The 26,928-nt window shown below is 28.5% G+C and overlaps 1 protein-coding gene across 1 annotated transcript in view; it reads left to right on the top strand.

Annotated features, from left to right (window-relative positions):
• LOC107453598 (high affinity copper uptake protein 1) overlaps positions 1-26,640 on the top strand; it is a 31,571-nt gene extending 4,931 nt beyond the window's left edge. The window contains exons 2-5 of the mRNA XM_016070475.3: positions 16,426-16,735; positions 18,451-18,517; positions 21,679-21,847; positions 25,228-26,640. Coding sequence (XP_015925961.2) covers positions 16,448-16,735; positions 18,451-18,517; positions 21,679-21,847; positions 25,228-25,429 — 726 coding nt within the window. The 5' untranslated portion in view covers positions 16,426-16,447 and the 3' untranslated portion in view covers positions 25,430-26,640. The remainder of the gene's footprint in view (positions 1-16,425; positions 16,736-18,450; positions 18,518-21,678; positions 21,848-25,227) is intronic.
• Positions 26,641-26,928: the final 288 nt, after the last annotated feature.

The following is a 26,928-nucleotide window of genomic DNA, read 5'->3' as shown; positions in this document are numbered from 1 at the left end:
ATTGCTACCTGAGTAATTGTGTTAAAGTAATACTAATGCATGTAGAATAAAAGTGTATATCCACCAACAACAACAATTAAAAACAGTTCAAAATAAACAAATCACATATGTATTATCACACTTTTACTTTCAAAAAGACAAAATAAGTTATGTTGGCATTAAGCAGGCGTTTACTATTAACTTGCAATTTGAAAAACATTTTTCTGTAAAATAATTTAAGTTGCCCATTTAATAATAATAAAGCAAATATATAACAAAAGCAATCTGAATTTATTTTCAGCTTTTTTTTTTTTTTTTTTTTTTTTTTTTATTTTTTATATGTTCTTTATGGGGAATTTCCTTTTATAATTGGATAAATTAAAAGGTTCAGAAATATGTTCGCTATGTTATTTTTTATGATATGTATTTGAAAAAATTGTTCGAAATTTAATAGCTGGCAGGATTTTCCAATTTTTTTTTTATATGGATTTTTTAATTTGATATGGTTTTTATGTCATGAAGTAATAATTTAGTCATTATTAATTTTTATTTAAAAACTGAATTTATTGTGGCCTCTGAAAGCTAGAGTAAAAAAAAAATGTGCGGCCCCTAAAAGCTAGGGGGAAAATTATTTGCTGCCCGGGAAAAGGTGTGGACTCCTAGTTAGAATACTTCTGTTTCAAAAAGAAAAAAATTTTGATACATTTTGGAAAATAAGTCTTTTAAAGGTCATTTTATCGACCATGACGAAAAATACTCAGTCGTGACTAAACTTGCAAATTATTACCTGTTTCTCATTTTTTTCTCCAACGAAATTTATTACAAATCAATCCCTCTTACAATTCCTCCCCCCCCCCCTTTTAAGAAGAAACTCGAATCCTTTATTTTCAGTCAATTCACTTTTTAAGTGATTTTTAATTATCAAAACAACTCGTGGAACTATGCTATAGGATACCATTTGCATTTTTTTTTCCGGAAAAATTGTAACTCCACTTTTCTGAGCAAGAATTCTTTCCTTCATTCATTAAAAAAAAATAGCAAAGAAAAATTTGATTTACCCATTCTAGTTTATTGATTTTCATTCTGATTAACCCTATAATATCGTAAAGAATACTTCAACATAATTTTACATTTTTACTCTTACAGTAATTGTTCGCTAGATAAATAATATTTTGACGATTCTGTCCTGTTAATGTACTATTTTCTGATTTATTCGAGATGACTTACTATTTCACATTTAAGGTTATTTTCTATTCCCAAATCTGATGTTTTAAGTTCAATGCTATTTAGAAAAAATAAACTTATGTGAAATTAATCTCGTTTAAATGTCTTAAAACAAATGAAAGAAAAAATCTATTTAGCTTCATTTAAAAAAAAAAAAAAAAAAAAAAAAACTTCCAACGAAGGTAATTAAAGAGAATACCCAATTTCAAAGAAGACCGATGAATAAAATGTATTTAAAAAAAATATGGTATAATATTTTCGATTACGTGAAGCTAAGTAAAAATTTATAGCTATATTATTGATATATTGTTTTCAAGCCAATTCTTCTTTCAAGGCACTACAACCTGTTATAGGCCAAGTTCGCCCCCAGTAGTCTTAGCCATCTGGATCAATCTGCGGCAAGGCTCTTCCAATTTTATATTCTAACTAAATATAATTAAAAAGGATTTCATAAGAAAGGTAGTCCCTTTTAGTACCCTATAAATCAAGGTTGTATCGGTTTTAAGGATGAGAGTTTGGACCGATTTTATCTGATCTGGTCTATTTTAATTTTGACCGCTTATTCACTATTCAATTTATGTGATATATATATAATACTAATTAAATATATTTCACTAGCGTATGATGAAGCTAAGCTAATGTTTGTTAAAAATGCAATACCAAATAAATAAAAAATTTCACTACGACATCAGAGTTCTACAAAAATGTTTAAATTGTTCTTTTTTTTTTTCTACACAAAGCTCTTAAATTTATTTTGTATTAATTTTTTAAAACGATAATGAGAATCATGTTTTTCTGTTGCCTTTAAACTTGATGGTCTAGTAATTTATTTTAAATAATTAAATTTAGAAAATAATCTTACTGCCGATGAAGAACTGGAAGGACAGTTCATTCGGTGTAATGTGAGTTTATTTAATGAATTATGATTTTAACTGCAACTTGCTTATATTTCCAGTCGTATGGTCGTTTTTTTTTCTCCAAATTTTTATTTGCGTAAGCTTATTTTATAAACTTGTCAGTATATTATCTCTTTTTTTTAAATTTCATTTATTTAATTTTAATTGATTGGAAAAATTAGAAAAATTAAATTTAAGTCTTAACAGTTCGATCTAACCCTTTTTAAACAATTTTGGGGATTAAATACACTTTTATCCAGTATCTTGAACAAAATCAGTTTTTTTACGAATTAAAATTACAATCCTGTAATTAATGTTCAAAAACTATTATCAACTCGAAAGTTTTGTATTTTTAGAAAATAATATAGCTATAAAATAATAAATAAAAGGTCACGTTTTTATTCGAACTTAGATTATAGGCACGTTGAGTGTATCATTATTTTTGTCGTATATTTAAAGGGGTTCTATAATATTTACGTCTTAGGGGACCCGAATCTATATCCAACCATGGACGTAACTATTTAAATGTACATAGTTGTCTTCGCAACTTATTTAAACTTAAGGAAATGGTATCTTATCAATTCTATTTATGGTAATAAGGTTTGGGTGTAGCTTATATTTTCCTTCTACTTCAAAGGAAATAATCGTTCTTATCAATTCGATCTACAGCGTAGCGAAAAATCGATTTATTTCGAAAAATGGCCTTTAAGCGGATTACGCTTATTTCGTTTCTTAGAAATTGACCAAAACTAGGCTATTTTTTTCGATTCCAGGATAACATCCGTTACGTTAAGTCGTTCATTAGGCTAATGCTGCTTCAGAAATTGAAATGTTATTCTTCTTAAAAATCATTTTCATTGTTTTTGAATCTTATAGTTTACGATCAGGTGGAAGAATTAAGAATTCTTACATTAAAAAAAGTTGTTCAATTGTTTGATAACAACTTTTTTTTTCATATTTTCTGTAATTATTGTTTTTATTTATTTAAAAGGAAAAAACGTATGATGTTTTTTTTTTTTTTTTTTTTTTTTTTTTTTTTTTTTTTTTTTAAGCAAACGATTTTGTAAATGTCGATATTTCGCAATCATCATCATTATTAAATTTTAGGTTTTTTGAATGAACATCAAGATTTCTTTATGAATGGACATCAGCATTTCCAATTTTTTTCCAACTATGGAACCCTAATCGATCGAGTTCCTTTTGGCGGAACCCCTGGCGTTATAGAAAAAAAAGTTCATTAACAGCTATGGAATATTTAAAAAATGACATTTATCTTGTCTTAGGCATATGCTGAAAATGAATTAAATAAGCTGAATTTTGGTTTTTAAAAAAGAACTGTTTTTAACGATAGGAATAGTTAGCAGAAAAGCGTAATTCTTTATTCTTGAATTTAGTTATTTTATTTTGAATGGAGGAACTCGGTGATAAATACTTACGAAATTTATATATAAATGCATATTATTTTCGTAATTTATTCAATATATTGTAATTGAAAAAAAAAAAATATTTACTGTAATTATTTTTTTCTTTCGCAATTTACATAAAGAAGTTCATATAAACAAGCGAAATATAAAATAAATTATGGATTGGATATAAATATTATTATTACTGGTTAAAAACATCCTAACAGTCATCCTTCCACGGAACCCCAGGGTTCAGAGGAAGAATTCTAGAGAATCGCTGTACTACACTACATGCTTTGTTATTTTATCGTCATAAATTATTTTAACTATTCATTTTTTATAAATTTTAGAAAAAGTCAGCATTAGTCAAGAGTTTGGTTGATAATAGTACCCTTTTATATTTTCTAACTTGACTCAAAAATAAGTTTTGTTTTAATTTTAATTATTTTTTCGATTTCAAGAAAATAAAGGTTAGTTTCTTAAACTATGTATATTAATTTGTATTCTCATTTATGAAATAGTTCGGTAAATAGCAATTAAAGAGCTGAGTTGATAAAAAGTTTTATGCGAAATTTTTTAAATTTAAGGAACTTTAATTAATTTGCTTTGAATATTGTTCTGTGACATTAGGGAATCAATATTATGTCTCGCCATTATTTCTTGTCTGAAAGCTTCCAATTGGCGAAATCTATAAATCTCAAACACTCATTGAAATTGTTCGCATATCACACACTTGGAGTTTTAGCTAGAAATGATTTGAAATTAATGTTTAAATATACATTTTATTATTGTGTTTTTAAGTATCTTAAAAGGGGACAAAAAAGTTTCATATATATTGTTTCTTTTGCCTAAAAGACTGCTTCAAAAAAGTGAATGAAAAATGCAACCTGATTTCCTGTTGAAACTTCGGGTACCTCCTTTGTTAGTTAATCTTTCCTAAATATTCTTATGAATTCGAGAAGTTCGCAAAATTTATTTCTTTACAATGTTTAACTAACAACCCTGTCTGATCGAGTTGAGATGTTTAGAGTTGTCACAGTGTGCGTTACTTCCTAAATTAAAAATTGACCAGACGATTTCCTCATATCACTTTAAATAAATGACTAGAGGTAATTAAGGCTGAGGTCTACATGACCAATGAAGCAATAAAAAACCAAACAATATTTTCAAAGTTGAATGACTCTTTTTGAATGTTTTTTTTTTCTTTCTTTTTTCTTAAAGCACAGTAAAAATAAGTGGTCATTTGGATTGCCCGAAGAAAATAAAAGTAGATTAGTAACTACACACCAGAAACAAGTCGAACGACTTTCTGTAATGCGTTTACTCGAACAGTTACATAATCTCAAACGATTTCGGAAGTAATGAAAAGAAACTCGTTGATAGAAAAGAACATATTTTAATTCCTATGCGTGTGTGTGACTGGTGTCTCAAATTTATTTGTTCAGCTTTTGATCTCTAAAATGCAGTGATTTCTAATTTCAACCGGCTATTCAGAACTGAAGTTATTTCAGTTAATAGTTTAGCTTATTTTCACTCATATTTTGTTTAAATTATTAAGGGCTTATGATTGTATTTTAAATTAAAAAAACCTACTTTGAAACCGTAACAGGGGGGGGGGAGGGAAAAGTTAGGAAATTTCATCCACCTGTAAAAATCAAGATCGTATGCGAAAAATTTTCTATATAATACAATCTTAAACTTTGGATCTCTGCTAAAACTCCGACAATTTTACTATATATTTTTAGTTTAAGTTTCAGATGTTATTTTAAACTGTTTATTATTTGAAAAATAACAATAATACTAATAATATGATTATCAACGCTCAACGAAAGTACTTTTTTAATTTACAGTTGAATTATTTGTTTATTTTTAAGAAAAGAATTAAATCTACTAAGTCTTTCTTTATAATTGATGGTAATTCATTATAAATGTATTTTAATGCCTGGAATAGTCTTTCTATAGCAACTTGGTAAACGGCCAGTGACGTTACAATAATGCAGCAGGCTTCTTCAATGTCTGTAGGATACAATGACATTGCAAGAGAGCCATGTTGAATGAGGATAGAGTGCTTGCCTCCCAATGAGGTGAACCGGTTTCGAATCTCGGCGATGTCTGGTTGCTTCGAATTCCTCACTCGGCTCCCACCAATCACAGTACTGACATAAAATATCCTCAGTGGTAGACGGATCATGGGTTAGAGTCCCCTTGCCATTAGGCTAACCGTGAGAGGTTCTCGTGGTCTTCCTTTCTGTGTAAGGCAAATGCGGGTTACTTCCATCAAAAAGTCTTCCACTAAGGCAAAATTTCTCCTACTACTTGATCCAGGANCGGATCATGGGTTAGAGTCCCCTTGCCATTAGGCTAACCGTGAGAGGTTCTCGTGGTCTTCCTTTCTGTGTAAGGCAAATGCGGGTTACTTCCATCAAAAAGTCTTCCACTATGGCACAATTTCTCCTAATACTTGATCCAGGAATTCCCTTGTTTTCTGGATTGGGTTCAAAATGACGAGGCTACGAAGTTGAACATTAGTAGCCGTGAACTGAAAATTTAGTCGGCTGCTCAACGACGATTATGAAATAAGAATAAAATGAGATTGCTTGAGCATGGGGAAATTTAGAGCTCCAGCTTCGGATACATGGTTTGAATTTACCTATAAGGTCAATAATTAAAGAAAAAAAATTCTTGTATAAATTCTAAACGATCTTTTCTGATAATCGATTTTAGTTCAATTTATGAAAATAATCTAAAACTTTTGTCTCAATCTAAGCGAACACTATTTCATTATACAGACATTTATGCTAATTATCTCTTTCCTGCTATATGCCTGAATCTTTCCATGTCCTTGCTAAGTTTTATTCTTGTAATATTTTTTTTTTTCTGCTTCGCTAGCTACTAAAAGTGTGGAACAATTTGAACTGATATAACAATTTGAAATCATAAATATAACACTTTCGTAAAAATTGATATTTCGAGAACCAAAATTTAAATTATCGTTTCAAAAACGATTTATCCAAAATTTAAATTATCGTTTGAAAAGCGATTTTTTTCAAACAATAATTTAAATTTTGGTTCGAACTGGTTTAATTTTTGTGAATTGGTTTGGTTCGAACTCGTTAAATCTTGGTTTGGTTCGAAAAACGATTTTTTTTTTTCAAATCGCTGATGAAATATGAAAATTATATTTTTTTGTGTTTTAATATGATTTTTTTCTCAAGATTGTTTAAATCATGAATTTGAAGTGCAGTAAGAAAACAGAATTGGAAGGAAACTCAAAGCTAATTGTCATCGTTTTTCGCAATATTTATTGGGCCACTTGTGAAGCTTCTTGTTTTTAACTGTCCTCTAAACTTTAGATATAGATACTTGTATTCGACACAATTGACCTTACTTGAAATAATTTTCTTCTGGTGATACTTAATAATTTTTATTAACGCATTTTCATTAGATATACTCAGTTTCTTTTTCTAATAAGAGTTTTGAGTCACATATCCAATTTGATATGTGATGGAAAATAATATTATGAGTATTTGTAACTGGTAGAAGATAATATTAAAAATATCCCTTTGTGTTGACTGTCCACGCTGTTGATATTAATAAGATAATGTTAAGTTTTAAATAATATTACTCAGAAAAAAAAGTGCTGAGAGATATCCTGTGGGCAAAGCGGGGAGACTTTATAAACATTTAAGGCTCTGATGGTTATCTGAAATTGAAGGTTTCAAATGTAATGTTGATAAACAAGAATGAATATCATGAGTATGATTGCGCATTCAGTAGTTTCTTGTTTACAAAATTTTAGTTTTATTATCGGAAAAAACAGTTTTAGTACCCCGCATTTTGAAATGGACACGTTTTCTTTTTGTCTTAACTTAAATTTTGTTAGTTATTGCCGATGTCATAGTCAAAAGTTCCAGCTGATGTGACATTGGAAAAGGGTTGAATTTGTTACACCATCTAAAATACAGACAATTGAAGTATACTTAATTTAAAGAAAAATTATCTTAAAACGGTTCTTATCACTTGCAATCGCCAGTTTATATATATCATTAAATATTTTTGTTAAAAGTAAAATTATTGCTATTACTAGTTTGAAATATGAAAATTCGAAGGTTAACGTGCTAGAGGTGAGCTCGGTGCGGGCTCGTTTACTGAAAAAAAAAAAAGTTTCTGGCTCTGTTGGACTCATGATAAAGCCCCACATTCAATTCGAAATTTTTCTCTTCGCTTCTTGTTTTACAGGTCAGTAATTAAAAAAAAAAATATTTTAATGACTAATTTTCTTGTTTAGACATCAATGGTCGAGTGGCGAAACCACAAAATTTGGTCTTTATCCGATGTATTATCTCGGACTCTTAGTAATTCTATGTATCTCTGGCTAGAGTGAGCTCGGATTACAAAAAAAATGAATTAATAAACACGTGCCCGATAAGAACAATTTAACATTGTCGAATTGTAAACTTCCTATTAATCTAATTGAAACGAAAATAGATTGGGTTATACGTCATTCTTTTTATTTGATAAGTTCAATGTATTTTTGTATAAAATTAAAATATCAAACAAGATGCTAAACTTCTATGTCATAGTATCATCTAGTGAACTATTGGATGTGTTATGCATTAACAAATAAGTTTGCTATACGAGTAATTTCTAAATGTCAGGCAATTCTCTGGTCAATGTACGAGCATATTTCTTTAACAGGAATACTAGACTTGTATTTCATAGTATCATCTAGTGAACGAGCTCTTGTAGCGAAGTTGTCTTGTTTCGAAATTGTGCTAAACCATGCAAGAAAGTAGTTACAGGTAAATATCTGACTCGCACACTTCTAAACATCTTGTGACAAAAATAGTGCGTGGAGTCCCTCCGCGCGGAAAAAGTGAAACTTTGTAATGTGGAAATGAAAATAGGAAGGGGTAGAAATTGATTTTTAGTGAAATCATATCGTTTCTTTAAGACAAACTTTATTAACATTGCTTACAATTGATGGCATCTTTTAATTATCATTTTCGAGTGGAGAAATATCCAAATCTATAACATTTACAATAGGATTATGATAACTAAAGTAAGATACGAAATGGTTGAATTCTATTTTTTCAATATTTCTTGCAAAAACTGCATCAATGGTAGTTCCCCCTTTGGTTGTTGGATCATTCCTACCGTTTATCAATCCCATTCCAAATTTGTCTCTAAGGAAGGTTAATAATGTTTCAGGTAGCGAGAAATTCACATTAAAATCTCCTGCAAGGATCACAGGCCGCTCGTTGCCATGGTAGCGTTGAACGTTTAACGCAACCTTGTTGGGAGTCGCATTAGAAATTTCACTTCAAAATATTCTGTAGTGAATATTGATGAATTAAGGAACTGTTACAAATGATGCATTGAATCATTTTCATAGCATTTTAATTAATTTTGAAACTTAAGTAAATAAATTTAGTTTTAGAATTTATGAACCAAAAGAAAACTTATTAGCAATTCCATTATTAATTACGATATTTAGAAAGTTTCAATACTTTTCTGTGTCTTTTTTTCTATATTTTAATTAAGCATAGACGCTTACACATGCGAAATATTTAAACACAACTTCTGCTATCACTATAAATATGAAAATAAAATCTTCCAGAAAATCCAGAAGAATTGACAGCTGTGTAATTTGGTATTCCAAAACCGATTGTTTTGAGAAAGAATTATTGACCTTAATCTTGAAGAATGACAAAGACCTTCTGCATGGAATTATCATATAATTAGCAAACTTTGCCAAATACTTTCTTGTCTCTTAGTGTTCGTAAATGATGCGTTTTCTACGCAAGTCACTGTTGTTTTATTTGGAAGTTAGACTTTCAAATTTTTTATCATTACTGATTCTAGCTCACCTCTTTTAAAAAATTTCGAAAACTTTTTGCATCCGTTCTCTCGTTCTGTTTGTAAAAGAACAATACCGAATCAAAAGCTATTTTACATAATTTTTTCTTCGACCTTTTCTTGGGTTCTAAATTCGGGTTAGGGTTAAGCGTAGCTGGATGCTGGTAAGGCTGCAGGTTCGTTGACCGTGGTTCCAGAAACTTATGAAGTCGATCATGGTCGACTGCTTCCAGGGCGTGTTTATAATTTACTTATTTTTTGTTAATTCGTTGAATTTGTCATAAAAATTTAACTGTGCATTCAAATTGTTATTGTTCTAAAGTTCATTTTTTTTAAAAATAATGATAAGTAATAAAAAAATGTTTTTAACATTTTATCTATATTAGAATTTTTTTTAAGTGTTTAAAATTTTAATTTTACTTTAATATGAAAGTAGACGAGTTACTTTTTGTTGAAATATTTCAAGTTTAAAAAGAAAAACGTAATTTTTCTTTGTTCAAAAAAATTTTTTTTTACAAAATTAAAAAAAAGGAAGAAAAGAAAAAAAAATATTGGAGCGTGAATTGGTTTAACATAATACGTTTTATTAGACCCCCACAACCTTAAAATCGGTAATAAAATAACAAGTAAATTTTTTTTTTCTATTAAAATTTTCTTGAACACTTACATAAAAATAGTTAAAAAGACGTACAAATTCCAATGTTTTATTGATGCGTCACTTTCAGTGTACAATATTTTTTTCTTTGTTGTACGTTGCACTGAAGATGATCCTTCAGTGTAGTATCGTAACTAGTATGCCGTTTTAACGATTTTTCCTTTTATAAATTTTTTCTGTTGTGTATTTTGCACTGAAGATGATCCTACTGTGTAGCATCGGAACTCGTATGCCATTTTAACTATTTTACCCATTATACCTTTTTCCTGTGTTGTATTTTGCACTTAAGACGATCCTAAAGTATGGTATCGTAACTTGTATGCCATCAAAATTTATATTTTTAATACCTTTGAATTATTTTGAACTTATGTTTTGTGGAGGAAATCAAATTTATTAAATCAGTAGACCAATGTGTAAGTAATATTTAAATTTTCTAATTATTATCGTTTGTAAATTTTGTTATCACTTAAAATATATTGAGAAAATCACATATCTTATCACTTAAAATACATTGAGTAAGAAAAGTTAGCTGTTCTGAAAGTATGTTGAAATAAAAATTAACACACGTGTCTTAGTTTGCTTCAATTTATTATCTAAATATAATTCTGACAATTAACCAATGCATTATTACTTTGAAGAAAATAATTTNAATCTTTTTAAATTACTTTTAAAAAATCTTTGAACTATGTTTGGTGAATTAAATGCCTATTAATGTTCAAAATTATGAGTAAACGTAATACATAACATTTCAAGTATGTTTAATGCCAATCATAACTATAGAATATTGCAGTTTTTCTACTTTGATGACTAAGAAAATCCCTAGAATTTCCTACTTCTAAAATATTTAGTACATTATGCAACAATTATCGTGAAATTTATATTATTTCGTGAAATCTACTGGATTTTTTTCTCTCTATGTTGGCAGCTATGTGAATTATTTTGAACTTATGTTTTGTGGAGGAAATCAAATTTATTAATTCAGTAGACAAATGTGTAAGTAATATTTAAATTTTCTAATTATAATCATTTGTAAGTTTTGTTATCATTAAAATATATTGAGAAAATCACATATCTTATCACTTAAAATACATGGAGTAAGAAAAATGAGCTGTTCTGTAAGTATGTTGTAATAAAAATTAACACACTTATCTTAGTTTGCTTCAATTTATTATCTAAATATAATTCTGACAATTAACCAATGCATTATTATTATGAAGAAAATAATTTAATGCTTATAATATTTTCTATTTCTGAAATAAATTACGTTTAATAGTTCTACATATTTGCACATGCTTTTATTTTTAAGTGTAATTAACACTAGAAAGACTGAAATACGTATATTGCCCAAAAGCAGTCAGAATGACTGCATTGTGAAAGAATAAATAATGTGTAAAGAAATTTGTTTAAAATTAATTTTTAATATTTTTGATATTTTCAGTTATATAACAAGTTATTAGTAAATATCAACAATAAAAATAATTATAAAAGTCACAACATTCTGAGAAATTGTATCATTATATACATCATTGTTTTTCTAATTGAAATTAAAATGCAGTCAAAATGATTTCCTTGGGCAATCTAGTGTTAAGAACAAAAAATAACTTTCATATTCAATAAATTAAAAAAAAGAACGCATTAAAATACAGTAACTTAAATACTTGTAGCAATTTATTGATTAGTTTTGTTTACAAAAATTCATAATTAAAGTAACAGTTTTCTTAAGCAGTTGTATTGTTTTTTTTTCAGTTTCCATCAATTGCACAATTCAATATAAATCATAATTTCCTTAAATGTGAACTTCAAAATTTAAATTCAAATAAACTCTTCAGGCAGAATAAAATGATTTATCCCGTTGGCGAAATCAAGATATCAGAAACCAGGCCAAGAAATGAATACCTCGTTTCTCATGACTTGATACTTAAAACGTTGAATGTCTTTACTTTCACCATGCAGAACGCAATATATACCTGCCTCACTTTGTTCAAACGTCAGACTTAAAAAGTAATAAAACTGTAGACAAGGGAACGGACATTTTTAGGTCATGGTTGGCCAGTTTTGTTTAATGTTTTTCTCAGTCTTTCAAATGGTTGTTTTTATGAAATGGTTCAACTGTCCGAACATTTGCTATATTTTATATCAAAATGAATCTGATTTCATGTCACATTAACCCTTTTTTGTCTGTGTTTGGACAATGTTGACAGTTTTTATTCATCGATGTCTAGATATTAAGTGAAGGACATTTAAGGGTTTCAGCATATGGTACTATAAATTACGAATATTATGTTTTATAATCTCAAAAATTAATCACTTCTGAAATTTATGTCTTAGTGATTCTGTTAGATCATGTAAAACTACGGGACCCAGGACTTCCGAATTCAACAAAGAATTAAAACCAAAATTTCTCTATAAATTTAATACAAAATGATTTTATTTTTCTTCTGTTTGTTCCACAACTCAAAAACGCTCCTTAATCCTTTTTTTTTCTTTGCGACCTGCTTACGATTTTCGGTGTATTTAACGCTGGTAAGTGGAATAGCTGTGTCCAATGCGAAATTTGTTTCAAATATTCAGAACAGCAACTATCCAAATTGCTACTCCCGAGGGTCCGTGGTTCGAATCTCAGAAATGACTTAGATGAATTTCGCACCCGGCTTGTACTACTCATAGTGCCTAACGTAAAATATCCTAAATGCTAGACGGATTATGGATTAGGGTCCCTTTGTAGTCAGGCTAACCTTGGGAGATTTTTGTGGTTTTCCTCTCTATTTAACGTGGGTTAGATCTATCAAACCTCGAAGGCAATTTCTCCCAATACTTGATTCAGAAGTTCCCTTTTCTTCTGGAGTTAATTACAAGGCTACGGAGATGAATATTAGTTGTAAATCTTCAGGGTTCGTTTTGTCCAATAAATTAATTTTTTTCTTCTTTAAATTAAAATTTTTTTTCTTCTTTTCTTTAGCACTCTATATCTCTAAAACTACCGGTTATTTTAAGTCGCGTACATTGAAATTCCTGTTTAGGGTGTTGCGATCAACAATATGGCTTATTTTCCTCAAAATTTATTTAGTCCCTTCCTTGGATTTTATTCTTCATTCAATGAAAAATTTAAATTCTGAGTTTATAGAGCTCTATATTCTATATCCCCAAAACTACCTGTTATTTAAAGTCCCGTACATTGAAATTCATGTTTTTGACGTTGCGATCAACAATATGGCTTGTTTGCATCTAAATTCTTCATAATTTATTTTGTCCGGTTCCTTGGGCTATTCATCCACTTTTCCTTCGAGGTTAATATCTTCCTTACCTGTACTATGCATGTTTCTTTATCGCCTTACGAGATCATCGCCAACAAAACCAATTGCTTTTATTTTTTTAAATGCCGGATACTATTTCGGCAAAGTATGAAACAATCGTCCTGATGAGGTTATTATGTAAATGATGTGCATGTTACTGTGAATGACCGAAATCGGTGGTTGTTGACTTTCACCAGTGAATGTTGACAATCAAATTAGTCGCTTTGGTGAATGTCCGAAATATTTATAACATCCGATTTGATATTAATTTATTTGTGAATATAATTATATTTATTCGATCTTTTAATACTTACTGACGATAGATTAGAACAAACATCAGTGTTTGGAGTATCGGGTAAATGTATACCGGGCAGTGGCACTTGACCTTAAAAAAAACATCAGTGAAGGGTATACCGGGCAAATGTATACCGGGCAACGGCACTTGACCTTAAAAAACATCAGTGTAGGGTATACCGGGCAAATGTATACCGGGCAGTGGCACTGAACCTTAAAAAAACATCAGTGTAGGGTAAACCGGGCAATGGCACTTAACCAGACCTAGTATGACTAGACCTTTGGTAAATGTCCTAAATGTATACTAGGTCTAGTGCCACTTTTGCTATAGCTTAAATATTTAAAAAAAATTAAACAAAGCGTTTGAATCAATTTTAAACTGATAACGAAATTATTGCTTTAAAATTTAAAAAATAATAATAAAAACTGCGCCAGATAAGAGTAATTGAAGTAGTTGCTTTATACAGCGCATGTGCGGAAAAAATTTTTTAAAAAAATTATCTAGGTGCATTTAAAAGTGGATGAATATCCCAAGACACCATTTTGTCCATTGCTCGGATTTTTCCTTTTAATTAAAAAGTTCTTTGTTTTTAGTGCTCTATGTCTCTAAAACTTACGGTTATTTAAAGCTGTGCGCGTTTAAAAATCTGTTTAAGGTGTTAATAATAACTTGTTTTATTTTTAGCGAAATTCGCGAAGGCTTATTTTCCATATAGATTTTTTTTCTACTAAATAAAATAAATCAAAATAAAATTTTGCATTTTGTGTTTTTACCTCAAAAATCTATTTAAGTCGTGCAGATAAAAATTTCTGTTAACGTTGAGAAGACAATGTTTTAATTTCAACAATATATGTTGAAAAAACAATTGTCACGTGATTTGCGCGGACTACTTTTGTAAAATTAGCATCATTTCATTTCTTTAAAGGGTTTGCGTGACTTTAAATTAGCTTTATTCCATTTCGGGAAACACGCGAGTAATCAAATGACGCAATGAGTAAAAATCCCGATTTCCCACTTGTTGCAATTACCATTAGAAATATTTTTATTTTTGTTGAATTCTGGTTTCAAGATATATTTCGCAATGAGGATTTCCGTGAGATTATGAATACTGGAGTTGCTATTTGGTCTTTGGAAAGGAAATAATGAAGGGGGGGGGGGTGGCAAGATGACTCCAAAAGATATGCGCGTGTGAATGGTGCCGAAATACTCGTTTAATGGGCTTAGACAATTTTTTAATCCGTGTTTGTCACCGGTGACTTTTTCTGCGTTAAAGGTAAAATCTTCCAAACACCGCTCACTTATTTTTCAAACAATTATTTCTCAAATTTGCAGTTAAGAAAAAAAGTTACTCATCCTTGAAATTTCTTTAATTTACAAAATCAGTTATTGATTTTTAATTATAAGTGAAAAAAAAATTTCTAGCTACATTTTTTTATTATTTTTTTATTTTATTTTATTTATTTTAGTACAAATATTATTCCAATAATCTAACAGATTTTTTTTAGCAATTAGTTGACTGTTTTTTTATAATTAAAAGATACGAAAATATATTTTTACTTGTAATTAGAGCGTTAGAAAAATTTGTATATCAAAGGTACACCAGTGTCAGGTGCAAAGAAAATATGCAATGCATAAAAAATTTGCTTCGAAATTTTTAATTTAGTTACTAGTTATAAATCGATGTTTCATATTCGCTTTATATTTCATTATTGAATATATAGCATGCAATTTATTTTTTAGTTTTTCATTGCCAACATTTTCTTTGTCTTCTTTCAGTTTATGCATTCTTGTAATTTCATTGATTTCTTTACTAAGCAGCATTGTAAGTTTATGCCGATTAAAAAATTTTTACATTTTTTCCTAACAATCATATTGTTGTGGTTTCTTGAATAAGCAATAATTTTCAACGGTTGTTTAACGATTCGTAGTCAATCCCTTTGTTCAGCATTTGATATGTACTCTCCTTCTTCTATTGGCATAACAGCCCTTTGTGAGCCAGAGCTTTCTCTAGAACATTTCCTCCATTCTGCGATTGTTCTGCAGTTAGTAATAGTTAGGTGATATGTATTAAAAGATCCTTTATTTGATTTATACTTTTCATAATTCGTCCAATTAGCATTTGCTGAAACAAGTTTCTGAATGTCTATTTTGTGGAATTAGTTGCAAGTTTATTTTATTATTTTTGTATAATTTGTAGTGATGCTTCAGCTTTTTCTATTAAATTAATTTCTTACAACTAATTAAGTAGGTTTTAATTTGTTTTATTCCATATTTCCATATTGATTCCTGTTTACTACAACTGAAATCGCCAAGTGCCTTTACTCGGCTCTTGTACTTATATGATGAAATAAATTTATATATATATACATGTGTGGCTTGCATGTGTTAAATGGCTACAAGTTTTATTATATTTGTTTTCCCATAGATAACTGCTCGATTGTTGATGAGGCTTGGAGATCATTTTGGAACGTCACTATTACCAAAAATCCCACCTTTATATATTTATTTAGTTAATTATTAATTTTAAAAGAAGAATATTAAACCAGATTTATTCTTTGAAATATATTTTAAAGTTATTGCCTGCAAAAATCTACTGTTCTTTGTTGCTTAAAATTGTATTTTTAAGTATATTTAATAGATTTAACATTGAATGTGTATTTTACATTGAATGTGTATTTTACATAGTTGATGTTGTTTCCATTATTTTTATGATAATGAATCTTGATATTAAATTTAATAAATTTTTATATTTTATTTAGGAATAAAAAATATCTTTTTTTAATATCAAATGACATTAAATTACGGAACATTTTTTCCACAGCTGTTTGACTCATCATTTATCTATGGCAGACCATAGTCATCATCATCACCATGGAATGCATGACTCTCATCCCATGGAAGATGAAAGTACCACCATGTTCAGTTCTTTGCCAACAACAGCTGCCACCATCCTTCAAGCAGTTATGAGCACTGTAATGACAGGTGATACACATGGTCACCATCACCATACGAGTACAGACAACCAGCACATAGGTCATCATATGAGCTCAGACCAGGCTGCGACTGCCATAACTCCATCCTCTGATGTTCACGCCAGCCATGTCGCTGCTGGAGGAGATCATGGGATGCAGGTATATTTCACAATTTGTTCTTACTGTGATATTTCCATATTGATACCTGTTCACACCAAGTCACCAAAAATGTTTTTATCTTGCAAAAATTTTAAAAATTTATGTGTTAATGATTATCTGGGGGTTGTTACAAGTTATATCCTGTTATATAAGTGTATATATGTGTGTGTACGTGTACATATATATGTACTTATACATATTTGACGAATTACTATTTTTTTTTGGTCGGTATACCAACACGAAAAACTTCCTGTTCTTGCTAAAAAATTTATTAAGATTAAAATAAATTATCATTAAATAATACATAATATTCCTAATTAATTAATATTGTAATTAGGAATAATCCTTAATAACTAAGAGCATTCTTCTTAATACTCTCATAATAGAAATTATTCTTTATTCTTATTATGACTTTTAACTATTTATAAACATATTGATATGTATATAGAGCTGCGATTGCTCAGTGGTCAAGGCACTGAACTGTCATTGTGAAGAACTGGGGTTCGATCTCCAGTGACTGCCTGAAGCACACCCGGCTTTAGTTCGATGTGTACCAGCTTGTTTGGAAAGTAAAATCAGTCTGTGCGCAGTGCCACAATCATGTTGTTGGTAACGGATTTGTTAAGCCTTAACCTCCATGACCCCCCTGGCCTACAACTGGCTGTAGTGGGAATGCTTTACTTATTTTTTATTCGTATATAAGTAATCTCTTAAAAAATTGCCTTTAGCTTTGATTTTTGTACAGTGCTCCCTCTTTAAAATGAATTACTTTAGATCGCTATGAATGAATTACTTTTGATCACTGTGAATGAATTACTTTAGATCACTATGAATGAATTGCTTTAGATCACTGTGAATGAAATACTTTAGATCACTGTGGATGAATTACTTTAGATCTAATTCTTGGAGTTTCTTAATAAGGTTTCTTATAAGATGCAATTTTTATTGTTTAGTTGGAGAAAAGTAAAAAAGTTGGTCATCTTCATGTTATGTTACTTTTTCTAATCATATCTTTATCTTAATGACATAAATTGTAAAATTTTGGCTTCCATTTAAAAAACTTATTTACCTAATTATAATTACATTCAAATATTAACTTCCAACTCATTTTCCTTCTTTTTTATGATTTAATTTTCTAATGACCAACCAAAAACATTTTGAATTTTAAAATATACGACATGACACATTTTCATAAGAAATTAAATTCTTTGACAAGTACCAAAATTTAACAAAACCTGTTTTATTTCGTGTACAGTTAATCGATTTTTTATTTTTAAATCTATGTTGTTTAAAAAAATAAACTAGTTTTACTCAATTCATTTGAGCCTTGGCGGTTGTATTTGGCATGAGCAAGTACCGATATGGAAATATTACTTTATTTCACATTACAAAGAAATGCCTAACTTTTTTTATTTTAGAGTGTTTTGATATGTGGGAGATAAAAGGATTAAATTTAATAATTTTTATTTTAACTTATTGAACTGATGCATAGTCAAGATAAACGTTAGTCAAAGCATAGTTTTTTTTTTATTCCCAATAGCAAATTTCCTATTAAAACTATCCATGAGTAAATGTAGTTACTATAAACAAAAAAAGTTAGTATATCATTAAAGTTATTATTGAATACAGTTGAATGCTTTTTATTTTTGTTATTTCATCAAATCAATTAAAGCTTTTCCTTGATTTAATTATATTTTAATTCGTTTCTTTTTTAGATGTTCTTTTATTTTGGAGTTGACGCAACTATTCTTTTTAAAGAATGGACTACATCGACCACAGCAGGTTTGATCACTTGTTCATTAACTATGTATTGTTTTGAGAAATACTAAGTACTTTTTTAAAGAAAATATAACAGATATTTAATGATAAAAATTTTAAAAAATACTGCAATGAGAAAGTTTTAAGATTAAATTAAAATGTTCACCATATCGAGATTGCGTTAAAACAGTGATTAATGAGAAATTCATTAGGGAAATTTATAATTAACAAATAAAAGTTATAGGGCTCTTAAGTATAAAAGCTATTGAAGACTTTTCATTTCTGAATGTTTGTTTTTGAAGAATAACATTACTTTTGATATTCTTGGTACAGAAAAAATGCAATTTCTATCTGTGGTATTTAAAGTTATGCCTTTTTTTTTCATGTTATATAATTTTTATTTTGTATTGCTATAATAGCTGATTATGAAAGGGAATTTTTTTAAGAAATGAAGGCTAACAAGGTGTGAAAAATATTTTGTAACTTTTTTTTTCATTACTAAATACTTTAATTTAGTAACTTAAAATATTTAAATGAAAATTTTCTTTTTGTATATTTTACTTATAACATTTAACATGTTTTACATTTTCTTGAAAAAGTTTAATTTTTAATTTCCTTAAATGATTCTCAAAATATAATTTTTAGTTCATTTATTTTTTAAAAAAAAGTAAACTGCTTGTAATTGTTGATTTTAAAAAAAAATGGCAACTTATGGCAAAATACATGAGCGCAGTAAAAGTCTGTTATGAAGACAACTCACAATATCACATATAATTGTTGTTACAGCTAGCTTGTTATAAGCTAATACAGTGAAACCTCTCTGGAGCGACCACTCTCCGTTCCACAGTAAAATAGTTGTTGATGGAGGTTAGTCGTTCTTAGAGATGACCTCCAGTGACTTCGAAATTGCTATCGAAGGTACATGATTTTTCCCAAACGATTTTAATTTTATTCAGTGTCCATTTCTTGGTGCAGAAAGGCCACCTCTGTTGACGTCATGAAAAGACAGATCGGCAACATTAGTTTCTCACCACCTCTCCATAGTGCAGGGAAATGCGTTTTACCCTGATTTGCCCCTCAGGCCAGTGTGATTTTTTTTTTCCCCTCGGGACTATTTCGTTTGTTTTTTTTAGTTTCGTTTCTAACTTTTATTTTTCCATTCTTTGTAGGCAACTTTACGCTTTATATTTCAAATCACCTTTGTTTATTTTAATTCATGTATGGCAAGTCTGGAAAGTTGGTGCCATTTTTGAGCTCTTGAAACAAGTCGAATGTTATTTCCTAATTGTATATTTTAGGAGCGGATGAAGTTTTTAATCAAGCCTTACTGCTTCATTTCTTGAGATTATTTATTCAATACAAGTGTAATATCTTTATTATTAGCTTTTTGACAACGACTTGGAAACTTGTCTCATAATATGCTGGGGGTTTGTGCATTGGACTATGTCAACCTTCATTTATCAAAAGGTACCTCAGGATTGAATCGAGTTAGCATGTCTTATATACTAGTGAATTGATATTTAATAATTGTAGTGGTAGTCATGCCACAATACTGTCCGACCAAAATTTTATCACAGATAGAATTCAATGAACTAATACTACTAGTTGCCATATTTGTGAAAGACCGGGAGAGCTGTGAAAAGTTCACCGTATTTTGAACATTTGTCGTGAGAGCTGTATTAAGCTTACGGCTGTGTCTGTTGTCTCTCCTGTATTGCTATTAGTTGTCAAGTGTGTGTAATATACAATTGTGTGTAAATGAGACTGAGAAGCAACAGTGCGAGGAGGACGCAGTCACAAATAACAAGTCAATTGATAAATTTGGATCATGTATCGAAGTAGGCGCAGGTTATCAATGTGGGGTAAGAGCTTTCGACAATGTCAACCTTCATCTGTCAAAAGGTACCTCAAGATTCAATTCAGTTGGCATGTTTTATATACTAGTGAATATTTAATAGTTGTAGTAGTGGTAGTTAAGCCACAATACCAAATTTGTTACACATATCAAGGTTTTTTTTCTTTTAAAAATACATATAATTTCATAAAAAGTTAACTTTTGATTTTTCCTGTTTAAGTTTGGAAATTTTGACTTTTTTAAATTTTATTTGGTACTTCAAAATATGTTTTCTTTAACTGATTCTGTTTCTTTAAAGGCATTTTCAGGTGTTAAGTTGCATTTAATTTTGATATAAATAACAGTAAAATGGTTTTGGGCAGTGAATGACAGTGAAATGGTAGCACCTTTTTGCTATTATAATTGTAACAAAATGTCGAATTTATTGTTTAATACCTGTTACACTGTTCATAGCAATTGTTACAGACACGGATGTACTGTAATAATGCTACTTTTCTATAATATGTACCATGATTTATTTTTAGTATCAGAGATATTATTTTTCATTCCAAATAATTTATCATTTATTTTAATTTGTGAAAATCGTTAAAAAGAACTATATAGTACCATTAAGATGTGTAAACATATAAATTATGTAATTTATAAATTTGAGAAGGATAAAAAAAAACATATTAGCTTGCTTTTTTTAATCATTTGAATTAAAAAAAATACTGTACTATTTGGAATACTGTACTATTTTTAATTAATTCTATTTAAAAATACTGTACTATTTTTAATTAATTTGAAATCTGGTATTAAATTTTTAACCAATATTGACATTCATTTGTAAAAATGGTTTGTTCATATCATTATAATAATATAATATGTATCATTCTCTGAATTATGGTATTTTTTTGCTAGGAAATTAATTTTTTTAACATAGATATTTATTATGTAAATATTTAAATCTAATTGTATTTTTTTTTAGGTTTATTATTTCCAGGCATAAATTAAGTTTTTTAGAAATGTTTTACTTTTTTAATGACAAGCAAATTATCGTTTCATATCAGTTACAATGTCAATTGCATTGGCTACAGACATAAATATAAAATAATAAGGCTATTATTTATAATGTAATAATTAGAATTCATAATTAATTTTAAATCTTGTATTAAATGCTTAACAGATATTGATTTTTCCTTGTAAAAAAGGTTTGCCCATAGCAGTACGATTATTTAACATAAATCAATCTATGAATTATCATTTTTTTTTATTAGGGAATTTAATTTCTTATTTTTTAACTTAGATATTTATTATGTAAATATTTAAATTTTAATTGTATTTCTTTCAGGTTTATTGTTTTCAGTCATTGGTATAATTATCTTAGCAATGGTTTATGAAGGAATTAAGTTTTTTAGAGAATACTTATTTAAGAAATATTTTACTTCATTGGAATATTCTTCGGTATCAGTACTTGGAGAAGATGGTAAACCAGTGACAGAGGTTCATAAAGTTGCAAGGTAATTTCAAACTACTTTTTTGTATTAAGCTATTTTTAATGTATTTTATGAGAAGTTTCTTCATTCACATTTTGAAATTTTAATATCTATTTGAATGTTTTATGTATAATTTCATAGCGACTGAGTTGGCAGCATGGATGCCACTTTTCAGTCCCGAGGACTGAAATCAGTCTTGAGAAAAGCTCAATGGTCTGAATTACATTCACAAATTAATATTTATTTCCAATCTGTTTTGTAAATTAAATATACCTTTTTTCTTTAAAAGAAATATAATGATTATTTTATGCCAAATAAAATTTTTTTTTTAATTTATTTTTTATTAACAATTATTGCCTAAGGATTATGAATGATGTCACATCACAATTGAAGAATAGCATTGACTGAACTTCAGCATCTGTCGGTATAAACGAAATTTGTTTTGTTAAATTGGACTACCAAAATGGAAGAGCCATCCTCTCTGTAGAGGATCAAAATTATGGATTTCTATGTGACGAAGAAATCAATATCTGAATAATTAAAATATTAGTGAAAAAGGTGCAGGAAAAAAACATGTAAAAAATATTTTGCTCTGTTTCGTACAACCTTTTTCAATATTTCAACCAATAATATATTCCTAATATAATAAAGTTTTCAAATAATATAAATGTTTGAATGTACAATGTTATAGTTGAAGCAACTTTCTTCTACTTCGGCATGCAATCCGAATGTAATGTTGAGTTTGAGCCCAAAAATTCTATCTGTTACTCTGATGTTCTTTAAGCCCTTTTCTATTGTATGTTACAATCCATGCAATCAGGATGTTCTGATCAGAATATAACATTGAGTTTGAGCCCAAGAAGGCTATCTATTACTCTAATGTTTTTTTTAGTCCTTTCCTTGGATATGTTCCAACTGGGTTACTCTCTGTCTGTGTAATGTACTAATAAATATGTAATTCTCCCATCCACTGATCTCTGAATTTCTTTTCAATAAAAATTCTTAAGGTTTTTAATTCTAAATTAACTTATTTAAAAAAAAAAATGTCAAATTTTTGTTTTTTTATTCTGTATTATTTGCCTGTCTTATGGATTTTTGATTTGATAACTGATTGATTCTATTTGATTTTAAGTCATTCACATTGTCTTTTAACAAACATTTCGAAATAAACTTGTTTTGAAAGGTTAACTAATGTAACTGATAGTTTTTGAAGCATAATTATTTTCATTTAAAAATCCCATTTTTATAATAAATCTCATAAACAGGCTTAATGTAGCTCAAGGAAAAATCTGAAGAACGTTTAACACTTGAGAAGTTTCAAATTAGCTTAAAAAAATCAGGGGGAAATTTTTGCTAAAAAATTTCTTTTGATGGCTAATTATAATAGTCTTCTTGAAATTCTTTAAATTGTTGGGAGATTTTAATTGTTTGGGTTTACCTTTTAATCATTTTATAAAGTATTGAAGAACTACAGTTTTTATTTCTTAAGAACTTCGTTAAATTCATTTTCTTTTCAAGCATTGCATTTTAGTGCATATTTTCTACTTGGATTTGAAGAAACCTATTTCTTTCAGGATGGTTTTTTTCATGATTTTTTCCACTGTGGAAGAAAATTGCCACACTTGTCATTCATAAATATTTTTTCTCTGGCAAATGATTATTGCATTGTAATTTCTAAAATATTTAAATTTGCAGTTTTAATTTTTAAGTTTATAAAGATATTTTTTACATCATAAATATTTTTTCTCTGACACTTATTCTAAGTTTTAAGCGTAAAATCTTAATTTTAATTAGAAGTTGCCAATCGGAAAATTTAAATGATATAATTCTTGAGAAAGATCTGCTACAGTACGGAGCAAAAAATTTCAGACTTTCAAAAAATTCCTTATTCAAGTAAATGAAAATAGAAATCAGAAATTAAATTACATTTCCAGATATATTATCTTTATGCAATATGATACAGATAAATCAGTAGTTAATTCTTTCTCCTTTAACATCAATAAGCATTTGAAGCCGTCTTGGCACAGATTCTATGAAAGATACGAGTGTCAAAAGTTGTTTCATCCCATAATTTTTTCAAATCTTTCTGCAGTTTTTTAACTGTCTTTTTTCATGCTTTTATGGGTTTATTTTTTATTATTCCCGGCAAATTCTATATGGAACTTAGATCAGGGGATGAAGCAGATTACTTTAAAATATTTATTTCAATGTCACCCAGCCATTTTGTGGTTAGTCTTAAAGTGTGAGAACTAGCAGTATCATGTTATCACAAGCCTTCAGGGTAGTAGGAATGTGGGAAGGAACTTATCCAATTTTATATGATTATTTTTTCATTCTGAGAATGATATTCTAATTATTTTTTCATTCTAAGCATGATATTCTAATCATTTTCTCAGAAAATGAGGTCTTCTAGATCCCGGTCTTCTTTGAACTCCTTATTTTTTTAACGTTTTTACTAACAAAAATTTTTAGTTCTGCTCTTTTCAGCCATTTCCATTAGTTTTTGGACGTCTTGCTTACCCACGCATACTAAAGTTTCAAATTAATTCCTATCTCTTTCTTGCCTGAACATAATTAGTCAAAACAAATTTTTAAAATGAAAATATATTTTTTATCAAGAAATGTTGATTTATACAATCTATATTATATAAAACGCTAATACGTATGTATCAATAAAACCGATGATATTTCTTTTCTCGCGTTGGCAACAGTTTTACTTTTTAGTTGATTGGCTTCGGCGCGCAAGAGCACATAGTGAGCATCATATGGCTGATCTATATTATATAACACGCTAATATGTTTCAATTGATAGGCTTCGACGCGCAAGAGCACGTAGTGACAATATCATATGTCTAATCGGGTGAATTTTCACCGAATTATCAAAAAAATTCTCACAAAATTATCTTCATCGAAGCCGATGCTTTACATCTGACTTTCAGTACTATTTCATATTGTTTTACAACACATGGTTTTAGCCATCTGGTGGGAAAGACTTTAAAACAAAACTTACAACAGTTACTTTTCTCAATAACTGAAATTTAGAATAGTGTGATTAAGAAAAATATGTGAACTGTTCGCAATTTCAAATTAATATTGAAATGCACAAATTTAGAATTTTCTGCAGTTAAAGTTTCCGGAACTTCAGTGTTCAAAAAAGTATACAGAAGCTAGACGTTAAGAACGTATCCTATGCGCGAGCAAAGCGAGCATCGGATTGCGAAGCAATCCGAAATTAACTAAGAGAGCAGTTCCGGGGGTTGGCGAGCGCCAGCGAGCAGGGGGTGAAGCCTCCTAGTGAATTATTAAACAATGAATGAACTTATTTTCTTCTTGTCATTTATTTAAATTAAACTACTGTAACTTTAATATACAAATAAATATTTATCTGATTTTTTCTATTTCAGGAATCGTATGTTCAGTTGGCCTCATCTGTTGCAAACTTCTTTACACGTCATTCAGATGGTACTTAGTTATTTCCTGATGCTGATATTTATGACATACAACGTATGGTTATGCATAGGTGTAATTGCGGGTGCTGGAATTGGATATTTCTTATTTGGATGGCGAAAAGCAACTGTAGTAGATATAACTGAACATTGTCATTGAAATTAAACTTTTTCTACATGCTTAAAAAATTGAAATTCTGCACACAAAAAAGAAAAAGACATTTTATTGCAGCACATTTATCATTTGCCTAATGCAATATAAAAAGGCAGCATTAAAATTTCATTTATCGCAGTCTTTAGAAAAAAATTTTATGAATGAAATTAGATCTGATATTTCACTGAAAATTAGACCTGATATTTATTTTTAAGGAAAATTTAGATCTAGTATTAATTTTCAATGAAAATGAGGTCTGATAATTGTAAATGATGAAAATTCAATTGAATGTTTTCCTTCCATGCTAATTAGATCTAATATTTTTGTTTAGGAAATTAGATCTGATATTAATGTTAACTGAAAATAAGATCTGATGTATTTGTGTTATATGAAATTGGATATGATATAATTATGTAATATAAAGTTAGATCTGATATTTATGTTACATAAAATTAGGTATAAAATTTTTCTTATTGAAAAATTAGATCTGATATTTTTCTTATTTAAAAATAAAGTCTGATATTTATCTTATCTAAAATTCAGATCTGATGTAACGCATTTTTTATTTTCTGAAAAATTAAGTCTGATTTTTATTTAGATCAGAATTAATCCATTTAGAATATTGAATGTAATGCTTAGTTGGATTTGATTTTAGCCAATATTAGATATGATAATTATTCAAATTTTATTCAATTTCTTTTTTTAAGCTGTTGCACATGGCTACATATCTTTATACTGATTATTTTAAAGTAATTTTGTTTTCAGATCTATTTTATATTCTTTTTATAATAGCTCTTTATGTGTAACGCTTTAATGATGCAAGTGGACCATGTGATAAGAATTAAAATATGTATTAAGTGTTCTCAGTCTTTCATGTTAATAAATGTAAAAGATTGATATTTAAATATTTAAGGGAATTGTTTAAATATTTAGTCTGTAGACTTATATTCATTTACAAATGTTGTTAAATTATAACTAAGATTTTATTTTAAATGTTGGTTATTGTAACTCTCATTGCAATAGCAATATCTTTCGCAATATCATTTTTTTTATCAGTGAATTTGTTTTTCATACTTACATTTCAGAATTAGTTTTGATTGCATGTACTTGTATTTAAACTTATAACTTCAATATGCAACGTTTATGTATATATTTAAGCCTTAAAAATTGTATTTATAATGAAATATTTTTATAAAATGAATGCTGTAAACTCTTGATTTATGTATATTGTTTTGTCCCAAACGAAAACTTCACATTAAATAACCTATTATTAATACAATCCTTATGTATCTTGTAGACAAACTTATACATCATTGAGAATCCAGATATTACAGTTAATAATTATTCTGATGTTAATTTTTTTCCCACAAATTCACGCCCTAAAGAAATTTCCCACCTCTATTTTATGAAATTGGATCTCATTTATAATATTTAATGGTTTTGGTACTTTACAATTTTTGGAAATGCCTGTTTTCCTCTAAATGACAAAATATTAAAAAAAAAAA

This window comes from Parasteatoda tepidariorum, chromosome 10 (genome assembly GCF_043381705.1).
Source record: "Parasteatoda tepidariorum isolate YZ-2023 chromosome 10, CAS_Ptep_4.0, whole genome shotgun sequence".
NCBI classification, from domain to species: Eukaryota; Metazoa; Arthropoda; class Arachnida; order Araneae; family Theridiidae; genus Parasteatoda; species Parasteatoda tepidariorum.
The sequence above is the reverse complement of the archived record's forward strand: the minus strand, read 5'-3'. Positions and strand labels throughout refer to the sequence as shown.